This window comes from Vulpes vulpes, chromosome 5 (genome assembly GCF_048418805.1).
Source record: "Vulpes vulpes isolate BD-2025 chromosome 5, VulVul3, whole genome shotgun sequence".
Lineage (NCBI taxonomy): Eukaryota > Metazoa > Chordata > Mammalia > Carnivora > Canidae > Vulpes > Vulpes vulpes.
Window position 1 is genome coordinate 80,519,298 of NC_132784.1, and position 13,087 is coordinate 80,532,384.

Here is a 13,087-nt window from a genome sequence, read left to right on the forward strand (position 1 = left end):
TTTAATTTGCTGTAGGGGCAACCATCTAATTTCAGGACATAACCATAATATTTTTTGGTACTTAAAAATAAATACAGCTTAGTGCACTGATATGAGAATCCTAAAAACTCAGAGATAAAGAAGATCAAGAAAATTAGTGTTGGTAATAAAACCAGTAGAAAGAGCCACATATATATAATCCGAGGATAAAAATAGCAGAACTATACTGTATATATAGCAAATATTATCCATCAATAAGAAGCACAATTTACTAATATGATCTCAAATTAAGAATTTATTAATGTAGGGATCCCTGGGTGGCACAGCGGTTCGGCGCCTGCCTTTGGCCCAGGGCGCGATCCTGGAGACCCGGGATCGAATCCCACATCGGGCTCCCGGTGCATGGAGCCTGCTTCTCCCTCTGCCTGTGTCTCTGCCTCTCTCTCTCTCTCTCTCTCTCTCTCTCTCTCTCTGTGACTATCATAAATAAATAATAATAATAATAAAAAGAATTTATTAATGTAGGTAGATATCAATTGTCTGACAAGTATTAAAGCGATGCATTGAATAAGATTTATGCTATTACTACAATCAAGGGTCTCAAACTCCTGCTATATAAGGTATCTATATAACCATACTTATATCTATCTACATTTAACTCTACATATAGTACTTGATCAATCATCTTATTTTTTGATCAATCATCTTGAAATTAAATATTTAATGTATGCCTACTATGTTTCTGTTAAATGTTGATGACACAAGAATTAGAAGGTTTTTGCCTATGCTTTTAATTCATCTGCAAACTATATAATTTAACAAACATTTGAGTTTGGTGTCATTTTTTCAACTCAATAGTTTGTAGCTTTCATTTGCTCTGTTTGAAAATTCCTAAAATATAGCTATGAATTCTTAATGTTCTCATAGTCAAAACTCAGCAGTAAATATTTCACTAATAATAATAACAACAACAACAAAAGCTAATCTTTCCTGAGTACTTAGCACTTTTAGCCACTATTATCTCATTGAATCCTCATAACAAACCTAGAGGGAGACACCATTATTATTCCTATTTTACAGAGAAAGAAACCAAGCACAGAGTAGTTAACTTAAAATGTTCATATATCACCAGTAAGAGACAGAGTCTAGATTCAAACCTATTCAGTCCAAATTTAGACTTCATGCTCTTTTTATTTTATTTATTTTTTATTTTTTATTTTTTTTATTTTTTCTAAAGTAGGCTCCACACCCAGTGTGGAGCCCAACAGAAGGCTCCTACCCACAGCCCTGAGATCAAGACCTGAGCTGAGATCAAGAGTTGGGTGCTTAACTCACTGAGCCACCCAGGCGTGCCTAGACTTCAGGCTCTTAACCATTATGCTAACATAGTTTATATTTCTGCTATGTTATTTTTACATAAAATAGATAAATTATCTTCTTAAAATAAGGTATAAGCAAAGAGAACAACCTGAACAAAATTATGAAGTACCAAGAAAAGATCCCATTGTTTAAATGTTTCATGTATGGAAGCAGTAGGCGATGAAGCTGGAAAACTAAGGATTATATTTTGGGAGGTAAAGGAATACCAGGTTAAGGAGTCAGGACTTTATCCTCTATTTGATTTATTTACTTATTTTTTGAAGTAAGTTTTACATCCAAGGTGCAGCTTGAACTCAATGACCCTGAAATGAAGAGTTACATGCTTTACTGATTAAGCCAGCTAGGCACCCCAAGACATTATCCTTTAGACCTAGCCTGTTCAATACAGCAGTCACTAGTTAAATGTGGCTATTAAGCACTTAACATGTGGCAAGTCCAAATTGAAATGTGCTATACAGGTAAAATATACAGCAGTCTTTAAAGACCTAGTATGAAGAAACAATGTAAGATGCTTAATTAATAATTCCTACATTGATTATATTTTGAAATAATCATACACAGAGTATATTGGGTTAAATAAAATATATTATTAAAATTCATTTCACCTGTTGCTTTTTTCTTTCTTAATGTGGCTACTGGGAAATCTAAAATCATATATGTGGTTTGCATTTGTGGCTTCCTTCATATGTCTATTGGGTAATAATGCTCTAGAAAATGAAACGTGAAGACAAATGAGCAGGGATTCATGTAAAAAATGTTTTAAGAAGTTTATTCTGAAAAAAAAAAAGAAGTTTATTCTGGTATAAATAAATTCAGACTGTAAGACAACTGATCTGGTTTTTCAATAAACTAATGTCAGGGAAAGAGAAAACAAAACTAAGATAGTAGCGATGTGGGGACTGCTATAGCTTAAGAGATTCTTTTTTTTTTTTAAGATTTTATTTATTTATTCATGAAATACAGAGAGAGAGAGAGAGAGAGAGAGAGAGAGAGAGGCAGAGACACAGACAGAAGGAGAAGCAGGCTCCCTGCAGGGAGTCTGATGTGGAACCCAATCCCAGGACTCCAGGATCACGCCTTGGGCTGAAGGCAGGCGCCAAACCACTGAGCCACCCAGGGATCCCCCAGCTTAAGAGATTCTTAAGAGACAGAAAGATTGGGACGCCTGGATGGCTCAGTGGTTTGAGTGTCTGCCTTCGGCTCAGGTCCTGATCCTGGGATCTGGGATCCAGTACCGCATTGGGCTCCCTGCATGGAGCCTGCTTCTCCCGCTGCCTGTGTCTCTATGTCTCTCATGAATGAATAAATAAATAAAATCTTAAAAAAAAAAGAGAGACAGAACAATTAAATGCAACACGATTCAAGCAAATTAGCTATAAAAAGACATATCTGAGACAACTAAGGAAATATAAATAAAGACTAGTTATTGGATGTCATCAATGAATTATTGGTCATTACAGCAGAATAATGACATTATGGAGATGAAAGGAAAAGTTGTAAACTAAAGTATGCTTTAGCAATGGGACCTAAAGGATGTCAAGATGAAATGACAGAACCAACACTTGGTAATTGCTGGGGGGAAAACGTGTACTTCTATCTAAACCTAAATAAATAAATACACAGCACACAAATATAAAAAATGAGTTGAGAAAACTGAGGTGGGGATCCCTGGGTGGCTCAGCGGTTGAGCAACTGCCTTCAGCTCAGGGTGTGATCTTGGAGTCCTGAGATTGAATCCTGCATCCAGCTCCCCGCAGGCAGCCTGCTTCTCCCTCTGCCTGTGTCTCTGCCTCTCTGTGTGTCTCTCATAAACAAATAAACAAATAAATAAAATCTTAAAAAAATTAAAAAAAGAGAAAGCTGAGGTGCTGTGATCAGACTTTTCAGAATTTGGCTTAAAGAAGGAATAAAAGAGGAAACCCAATACCCCAAGGGATCATACATGAAAATAGTGTGCTCTTGCTGTAAAAACTGGAGGCTCTGAGCATCACTATACAAGGAAAGACTAAGCAGTGGAAAGGGGGGTTGCCTGAGGGCTAAAAAGTTCAAGAAGGCATCATTCTGTATAGGAAGGTATTCAGAACAACACTTGATACAGTCACTTAATGTATTTCCTTAGGGCCACGCAGAAGGTATGTTGGAACCAGGACTAAAATCAGATCCTCTGACTTACCATAATGCTCTTTGTGCCTGATTTTAAACATGACAAAATCCTATGGAGAATCCAATTTATACTTTTTTTAAAAAAGATTTTTATTTATTCAAGCATGAGAGGCAGAGAGAAAGAGAGCAAGAGAGAGAGAGACAGAGAGAGAGAGAGAGAGGCAGAGACACAGGCAAAAGGGAGAAGCAGGTTCCATGCAGGGAGCCCGACTTGGGACTCAATCCTGGGTCTCCAGGATCACGTCCTGGGGTGAAGGCGGCGCTAAACTGCTGAGCCACCCGGGCTGCCCCAATTTATACTTTTTGCTTTTGATTTTCTAACTTTCATATGTCACTCAGTTCTTTTTTATGGCCTCCTTAAATAATTGGCCGCAGTAAAATATTTAATGCAATTCGGCCGATCTTGATGGCTTCTCAAACGGAGATTTGGCAGAAGAAAGCTAAGAAGGAAGGAAAGCAAATGGAAGCAGTAATAACAACAAAACTACCTTCGCATCTCCAAGTGAAATTTAAATCATGGTGGCGAAGCGCAAGATGCAGTCTCACCTCTGGGTGCAAGGCAAGGAAGAGAGGTCAATGCCAGGCAAGCAGTATGGAGAGGAGACAACAAAAGGGAACAACAGAGGGAAAGGGAGAGGCAGGCAGGAAAAAAACTAACCAAAAAACAGACAACCCCCCCCCCCCCCCAAAAAAAACCAAAAAAACAGCGCACATTTGCAGGGCCGGCAACTGCCTCAAAGCAGAGTGGTTTATGCTTTTTCCGTAAGCGTGAAGGACAGCGTGCCTTCCCTGGTAGGATGCACACTTACTAAGAGTCCTGTTCGGCTGCTGTACGATGAGCTGTTTGGCCTTGATCCTTGGTCGGCTTCATCTGCGAAATGGGAACATTATTAACACCCGCCTTTCTAGCTTCACTGGGTTGAAGTGAAAGAGTGAAGTAGTAAGTATTAAGAGACTCTGAGAAGTTACGGGTTGCTAGGATCATCTACAAGAAATAATGAAGTTGGGCATCTTTTCCAGAAAAAAAAAAACAAAACCCAAACTTCAATTGGTATAGGTTTTCTCATTTTCGAGGGAGAACATTCTAAGGGAAGTGTAGAGACAAGGGAGGAATTGGGTCTCCCCATCCTTGGCATCCCTCCCATCCCCCTTTCTCCCCACTCCCCCCCGCCCCCCCGCCCCGCCAGACGACCGTCAACAACCACAGGAGGACTAGGAGCAGCGCTGGGGAGGGTAAGCCGAGGAAGCCCGGGGTGGGGGTGTTTGTGTGTGGGGGGGGCGGGGAGCTCGTTGAGGGAGAGAAGAGGCGCCACAGTCGCGGGGCCGGGGCAAGAGGGTTAGAATGAGGCGAAAGACACCTTTTTCCGCGGCTCGGGCACTTACAGCTAGTAACTCCTTGCAAGCGGAGTCTGGTTACCATAGCGACGGCGTCCCGGAGGGCGGAGCGCCCCGTGCGTTCGGTGCCTCGGCCACAAGGGCTCGACTAGAAACGTGGTCACGTCAGGGCAGTGACTTCCGGCGGAAGGGGAAGCCGGTTCCGGGTGCTGGCCGCCTGCGGGCGAGGAGTGGGTGTGATAAGGACTTTCGGAAGTTTGGTAAGTTTGGTATCGAGGAAAGTCGGGAGAAGGTATGGCCGCCTGTGGCTGGGCCGTACCGCCGGGATGAACACGGTGGGTTCCCAAGTCCCCGTTTTGAGCCCCCGCATCCGGCCTCTTGAAGTTCACGGCTGTGGGAAGACGCGGCCTGGTTTCTGGGCCCCTGGCGAAGTCTCTTGGCAGGTGTGGAGCCTGGAGCATCCTCCCGTGAGCACTTGGGGGAGCTCCCTGCGAGCCCCGGGAGCCGCGGGACTCCTGCCTACCTGCCCAGCCGCCTGCCTCTGTCCCTAATCTTCTAAGGTAATCTGGAAGAAATGTGGACTGGAAGGACGAAGGCGGGATGCTCCCAAATTCACTTGCATTCTTTGCTGTCTTGGTTTTTTTTGTTGTTGTTTTTTGTTTTTTGTTTTTGTTGTTTTTTGCTGTCTTGTTTTTGCTTCAAATATATATACATAAAACATATAAATATATATTTGAGGCAGGTATGTATAAATATATAAATATATATATTTGAGGCAGATATATATATATATATTTTTTTATTTTGTAAACGTTTATTAGATTCCTCTATGGTGTTTAGTGAGTATGTACTATGTGCGGCTTTTCCCGGGAGACCAGCGGAAATCCCTTCTTAGAGGTCACGCCCCGCTCGCTTTTGTTTTTGGAATTCGGTTTTCTTGATGCTGTTGTGATTCATTAATTTAAGGTATAAGCGGGGACGCCATGGTGGCTCTGCGGTTGAGCGTCTGCCTTGGGCTCAGGGCGTGACCCCGGGGTCCTGAGATCGAGTCCTGCATCGGGCTCCCTGCAGGGAGCCTGCTTCTCCCTCTGCCTGTGTCTCTGCCTCTCTCTCCCTCCCTCTCTCTCTCTCTCTCTCTCTCTGTCTCCCATAAATAAATAAATGAAATATGCAGAGAAAAATTTAAGGAATAAGCGTATATCGTGAAACATGTAACAGATTTGCCATATTTGCCCGTATACTTATACATGAGATTCTTGAGGCGTTTTAAGTGAAAACACATGCTTCATCAGGTTTGCGTTATAATCCTGATTTACTCAACTAAATATTAAAAAATTTACGAAAGTACTTGTTTCTTTGAACCTGCAAACTGTAATGAGTGGTCATCAATATTTCTATTCAGCTGCTCTGAGAAGACCCACTTCTTGTTCGATGGATGATGGCATTTGAGCAGATACCAAAAAAGGACTGGTACAGCATTTTGGGGGCAGACCCATCTGCAAGTGTGTCAGATCTAAAACAAAAGTATCAAAAACTCGTATTAATGGTAAGTCTTTTCTTGCAGATCTAAGTCATGAAGGAAAAAGGCTTTTTTGTTGTTGTTGTTTTAATGTGACCAGAAATGTAGGTTCCCATAAAATGAATATATAATAAATATCAAAGCAGAAATTAAGGTATTAGTGTGGTTTAATGAAAGTTTCAGTAATATTGTAAAAAAAAATTTTTTTTTAAATTTGAGCGAGGAAAACATGGTGGTTTGGAACAGTCATGATGGTTGAGTTAGAATCCTGATTCTAACTAACTGTGGGAACTTGGGACATTTTACTTTCCTATCTATGTGTCCTCCGGAAGAGGGCCCACCCTGTGGAGGTGGCCTTGGGGAGGCCAGCCTGGGGCTCGAAGGTCCTTCCCGTCTGTGTGTTAGCACCTGCTGGCCGCCTCTTGCCTTTTTCTCCTCATCCCATCACCACACTTGGCTTGTGTAAGGCCCCTACCTCCTCCTTGCTAATAATGAGGAAACCTGATGACCCAGCCAAAGCGTTTCCCCTCCCAGCTCCTTGGGGTGGGAGGTGAGTGAGGCTCCTGTACCAAACCCCTGTCCCCAGAAAAAGAAAAAACAGTCATTGAGTTTGGGGCTGGAAGCTAGGGCGGGAGAAGGCAGCCCACAGGGTCAGTGCCCCGTGATCAGGTTTGGTTTGTCTTTGTCTTTTCTGTTTTTGTTATTTTTAAACAATCATTAGTGAGATTTTTCTTCAGCCACCAGTGTTGGCCTTGAAGCAAAGGGCTGTAGCCCTTGGTGTTTGTAAAATAAGTAAGAATACACAGTGTGGCTGTGGATTTTTTTTTTCTCCCTCCTTTCAGAATTTTCTTTTGTAAAAGCAAAATTAAATACTTTTTTTAAAACCGAAATCTGTGGATGAAATAGAAGCTGGAACCCTCCTGTCGGAATATTCAGCCTAAGAACCTCATGGGACTATGAATTCCCCCGAAATTTTCATTTGCCATCAGGCTAAGCTTTTAAAAACAAAATGTTCTCTAACCAGGATTGTAACAAAAGTGTAAATACTACTTCAGAGTTGAGAGTTGATGGTGCAAATATGTATATAACGTACTGTATTTTTACAATGATCATCGCATGACTGTCCCGGCTCCCTTTTTGTACTCCTTATCTGTCTTCCAGAAATGTCACCTGCCCTTTCTCCTGTGGTCTCTTAATCCAATAATTGTATTACTGCCATTAAAGGATGCAGTTATTAAAAAAAAAAAAAAAGGATTAAATGAAATAGTCCATGTAAAGTATGTCATAAGCACTGTTAGTACCCAGTGGCCACTAGCTACCTATGTCTACTGAGCACTTGAAATGTGGCTAGTCTAAAATGAAATTTATTTATTTTATTTTATTTTTAAAGATTTTATTTATATAGTCATGAGAGACAGAGAGAGAGGCAGAGACACAGGCAGAGGGAGAAGCAAGCTCCATGCAGGGAGCCCAGGGCTCCAGGATCATATCCTGGCTGAAGGCAGCGCCAAACTGCTGAGACACCCTGGCTGCCCTAAAATGAAATTTATTACAAACGTAAAATAGATTTGGAGACTCAGTACAAAAAGAGAATACAAAATAATCCGAGCTTTATGTTGATTAAATTGAGGTGATAATTGATTAATATTGAGCTGGTAACAGTTTGAGTATATTGGCTATTTTGCATATTTTGTACAGTAAGTATTTGCATACAGTAATAATCAAAATGAATTTAATCTTTTTACTTTTTTATTATTTTATTTTGTTTTTTAAGATTTTTTTTTTTTAATTTATTCATTTGTGAGAGACTCAGAGAGAGAGACAGAGACAGAGACACAGGCAGAGGGAGAAGCAGGCTCCATGCAGGGAGCCGGACGTGGGACTTGATCCTGGGTCTCCAGGATCACACCCTGGGCTGAAGGCGGCGCTAAACTACTGGGCCACTGGGGCTGCCCTATTATTATTACTATTTTTAAAGATTTAATTTATTTATTCATGAGAGACAGAGAGAGACAGGCAGAGAGAGGCAAAGACACAGGCAGAGGGAAAAACAGACTCCATCCAGGATCACACTCTGGGCTGAAGGCGGAGCTAAACCGCCGAGCACCGCCCCCCCCGCGGCTGCCCTGCTTTTTAATTTTTTAACATAGCATATGTGGCGTACGTTATAGTTTGTGTTGTCTTTTTTTAAATGGTGCCAATTTAGGCCATATATACAGTTTTACACATGACTGCCATTCTTTGGTGAAATAAGTTATAGTATTTATAAATATATAGTTTTTTTCTGGGCTGTTACTTTAATTTTTTTCTTTTTTTTTCTTTTTAATTTTTTCCCCAACCTATATGTTGGTGTTTCTTAAGCCAATGTCAGTACTCTATAGTGGTCTCCAGTTAACTCCGTTTACAAAAGGGGTAGAGGACCATTACTTATATAGCTTTAGTTTCTGTAGTTTTTGTCAAATCTATGAGATTTTTGCCAAAATTGTTAGTCTCTGTTGTGAGGGATGCAGAAATTTTACTGGAATGTATTAATATCCCTTTAAGTAATAAGTTGGCTAAATGGTGTTAAGATTTCTTTTGTCTCAGAATTCTTAAGATTTCTCTCAGCAAAGTTGAGTAGACTTGATTGAAATTTTTTTCTTGGTGCTGAATCATCCTTGTGCCACATATGACTACTGGAGAAGTAGACTGGGTCTAGATTATGCAGGCCTTGTAGGCCATGTTTAATTTGGCATCGAGAAGCCATGTACACTTATGTGGTAGCATCAGTCAAACACCAGGGTGAATGAATCATTTTTGCATACCCTTTTGTGACATATCAGAGTTACATTTGCTCTAGATCTTCAACATTTGATGCGCTTTCTCTCTTTGTTCTATTGGGGGTTTCTCAATTTTGTCCTCATTGACATTTGGCTCACGATAATTCTTTATTATGTGGGGCTGTCCTGTGCCTTTTAGGATGTTTAGCAACATTCTAGATGCCAGTAACAACTGAAGATGTCTCCTGGGGGTAAAAATGCCCACCTCCCCATCCCATTAAGAACCACTGCACAATTATGTATTTATAGTGCTCTCTCTTTGGGGTTTTATTTTGTATTCTCTGATAACTAATGATTTTAAGCACTTTTGAATGTTATCACTAGCCATTTGTATAATTATCTTTTCTGAAGTGTCTTTAAAAAAAGTTAAGTGTATTCTTGATCTTGTGTATACACTGTGTATATTTTCCCTAATCTATGGCATGCCAGCTCATTTTCTTGGTGTTTTTTGATGAGCAGAATATTTTTATTTTGATGAAATACACTTTATCATGTCTGTTTTTTGGTTCATGCTTCTGTGTCTTCTTTAATGAAGGTCATGAAAATACTGGTTTTTTTTCTCTCTCTCTCTCTCTTTTTTTTTTTTTTTCCTGTATTGGTTTTACCTTTAGACCTGTGTGTTTTTGTATGTATGGTGTGAGGGGGAAGGTCATGTTTTTGTTTTTCCCTCAATAGGGATATCCAGCTGTTTGTTTATTGAAAATATTTCCTTCTCTGAATTGTATTGTCAATGTCTTGGCAGTGGGAGTCTATTTCTAGATTCTATTCTGTTTGCTATATTTGTCCTTTTGCTAATACCTCCGCCTTGATTATTGTAGGTTTATAGTCTGTTTCAAAGTCACATTGAAGTTCTCTAATTTTATCCTTCCTTTCAAGTTTATTTTGGTTACTTTAGTTTGCTTGCATGTCCATAAAAATTTAGGATGAGCTTCTAAATTTCCATTTAAAGAAATCCTGCTTGAATTTTAATTGTGACTGTATTGAATATATACTCATTTGGCAGAATGGACAGTTAACAATATTGAGTTACTTTAATTTCTCTCAGAAATATTTTAGAAGTTTCAGTATAATATTACACATCGTATTTGTAGTTTTTGGTGTTTTAGGTTCTATTGTACATGGTATTTTTTAAAATTTTATTTTTTGGATATTGACTGGTAGCATATAGAGTTTATTTTAATTTTATTTATTTTATATTTAGTCTTAAAAGACTTTTTTTTTTTTTTTAATTTGAGAGAGAGAGCAGAAGCATGGGGAACAGCAGAGGGAGGGGAATGGATGTCAGCAGGGATCCCGACACCCAGGTGCCCATATTTTATTGATTAGAGAGAGCAAGCAAGAGGCGTTCAGGAGTACCCGATGAGAGCGTGGTGGGGGAAGGGCAGAGGAGAGGAGAGAGAATCTCAAGTGGACTTCTTGCTGAGTGCAGAGACTGGCTGGTTGTAGGGCTTCATCCCAGGATTGTGAGATCATGATCTGAGCCAAAAAACCAAGTCAGCCACTTAACCACCTGAGCCACCCAGGCACCCCAGAAATATATTTCATTTTCATATACTGATTTTGTATCCCACAGTCTTGCTAAATTAGGTGGTAAATACTCAGCAGTGGAAATACTAAATCATATGCTATTTCCATTTTTAATTTTTTGCAGAATCTCCATACTAGTTATTATTTCTTATTTAAATGTTTCATAGAATTTACTAGTCAAGTCATCTGGGCCAGAAGTTTTCTATGTGGGAAATTTTGTAATTATGAATTTAATTATTTTTTGAGGCTACAGGGCTATCCAGATTTTGTCCACATAGGAAAACAACAATGCTGTTTTTATTAAAAAATTTATCCATTTGATATAAGAAGTCAAAGTTATTATCATGATGTTCATACCATCCTTATCATCTTCTTATTACTGAAATATTTGTAGTGATGTTTTCATTTTCATTCTTTATATTGGTAATTTGTGTTTTCTATTTCTTTTTTCCTGATCAGTCTTGCTAGAGGTTTATCTGTTTTTTTAAATCTTGGCCAGGAACCAACTTGTACTTTGTTGGTTTTATATTGTTTGTTCATTTTTCTTTATTTGGTTTCTGCTTTTAACTTTGTTATATCTCTTCTTCTGCTTGCTTTTCTTTTTCTAGCTTATTAATGTAGAAAATTACATCATTGGTTGTACATCTGTCTTTTCATACATAGCTATTTAAAGTTATAAATTTCTAAGCTTAAAGTACTCTTTTAGCTTCATTCTACAAATTTGATATGTGTATTTTCATTATCATTCAGTTCAAAATATTTTAAAATTTCCTCTGTAACAGTTTTCTTTGATCTGTGGAGGTATATTGGAAAATACTTAGATATCTTTCTATTATTGATTTCTAATTTAATTCTGTTATGGTTAGAGTGTACTTGGTATGATTTCATTCCTTTGAAATTAATAACCTTTTACATCGCCTAGCTCATCTATCTTGGTGAATGTTCTCATGTACTTGAAAAAATGGGTGTTCTACTTGAAAAAATGGGTGTTCTGCCTTTATTAAGTATACTGTTAGTGTCTATTAATTAGGTCAAGTTGATATTGTTCAAATATTCTATAGCCTTACTGATTTTTTTGTCCATTTGTTTTATCAGTTTCTGAGAGAAGGACATTTACACCTCTTAACCATGATGGTGGGTTTGTTTATTTTTCTGTTAATTTTTGTTTCAGTTATTTAGGATCTTCATTATTATTAGGGGTATGTAGATTTAAGATTGTTATCTCTTCATGAATTAGAACCTTTGATCATTATAAAATTACCCTTTCTATATTTCACAGTATAGCCACACCAGCTTTCTTAGTGTTTGTATGGTTTATTTTTAACCATCCTTTCTCTTTCAGTCTGTCTCTTTTATGTTTTAAGTGTATTTTGTTTTTATAGTGAATAATTGGGGCCTTAAAAGAATTCCAACCTGTCAATCACTGCCTTTTGTTGAGGGTGTTCAGTCCATTTAGGCAAAACGATTACCGTAGTATAGTTCACATCCATCTCCTCACAAGGTTGCCTTTAGCTGTGTGGTAAGAACTTCTAAGATGAAGGGACTCTCCTAGCAACTTTCTTTTTTTTTTTTTTTTTTCCTAGCAACTTTCAAGTATACAGTTGTTACTATATTCACCATGCTGTATACTAAATCCTCTGAACTTACTCATCTTATAGCTGCAACTCTGTATTCTTTGACCCAACATCTCATTTTCCCCACCATTTAATATAAATGTAATCATTTAATTTTTAATTATTATTTATTTATTTTTAAAGATTTCATTTATTCATGAGAGACACAGAGAGAGAGAGAGAGAGAGAGGCAGAGACACAGGCAGAGGGAGAAGCAGGCTCCATGCAGGGAGCCTGATGTGGGACTCCAGGATCAAGTCCTGGGCTGAAGGCAGGTGTCAAACCGCTGAGCCACGCAGGGGTCCCTGTAATCATTTTTAAGTTATCACAGTTTACCTTCAAAAAAATGTTGTACTTCACGGTGTAAGAACTTTACAACAGCACACTTCCATTTACTATCCTCCTTCCCCTTTGTTCTTACTTTCAAAGACAAGATATGCTGTAAATTCTGTAGTTTGATGCTCTTTTAAATATTTCTATTCAATATTCTTTTAAAAAGATTTATTGGTATGTATGTGTCATATTTATTTTTTCTGATGTTTCTGTGTGGTATTACTTCCCATCTATAGACTTTTTTGCCTTCATTTTGGAAAGATTTTGTATTTCCACTGGCTAGAAAGATTTTGTATTTCCACTGGCTGGAGAACCCCCGATTGACAAAATGTTTTTGCTTTTGATTTTTTCATTTATTTATTTATTTATTTTTTATTTTTTAGTTTTTATTTATTTATGATAGTCACACACACACACAC

At 38.5% G+C, this 13,087-nt stretch overlaps 2 protein-coding genes across 11 annotated transcripts in view; one reads left to right on the forward strand and one right to left on the reverse strand.

Annotated features, from left to right (window-relative positions):
* Positions 1–5,086, reverse strand: part of DCDC1 (doublecortin domain containing 1) — a 455,963-nt gene extending 450,877 nt beyond the window's left edge. For 2 of the 5 annotated variants that reach the window (XM_072759033.1, XM_072759030.1), the window contains exons 1-2: positions 4,881–4,948; positions 4,332–4,393 (exon numbers count right to left, since the gene is read on the reverse strand). Coding sequence is in view for 1 of the 5 variants with exons in the window: in XM_072759029.1 (XP_072615130.1) it covers positions 4,332–4,393; positions 4,906–4,942 (99 nt within the window). In the remaining 4 variants the exon portion in view is untranslated. Of the gene's footprint in view, positions 1–4,331; positions 4,394–4,880 lie in introns of all 5 variants that reach the window. The other 3 variants (XM_072759029.1, XM_072759031.1, XM_072759032.1) reach the window with 3 other exon arrangements.
* Positions 5,025–13,087, forward strand: part of DNAJC24 (DnaJ heat shock protein family (Hsp40) member C24) — a 126,547-nt gene continuing 118,484 nt past the window's right edge. For 3 of the 6 annotated variants that reach the window (XM_072759052.1, XM_072759051.1, XM_026012794.2), the window contains exons 1-2: positions 5,025–5,117; positions 6,260–6,403. In XM_072759052.1, the coding sequence (XP_072615153.1) occupies positions 6,293–6,403 (111 nt within the window). In that variant the 5' untranslated portion in view covers positions 5,025–5,117; positions 6,260–6,292. Of the gene's footprint in view, positions 5,418–6,259; positions 6,404–13,087 lie in introns of all 6 variants that reach the window. The other 3 variants (XM_026012798.2, XM_026012795.2, XM_072759050.1) reach the window with 3 other exon arrangements.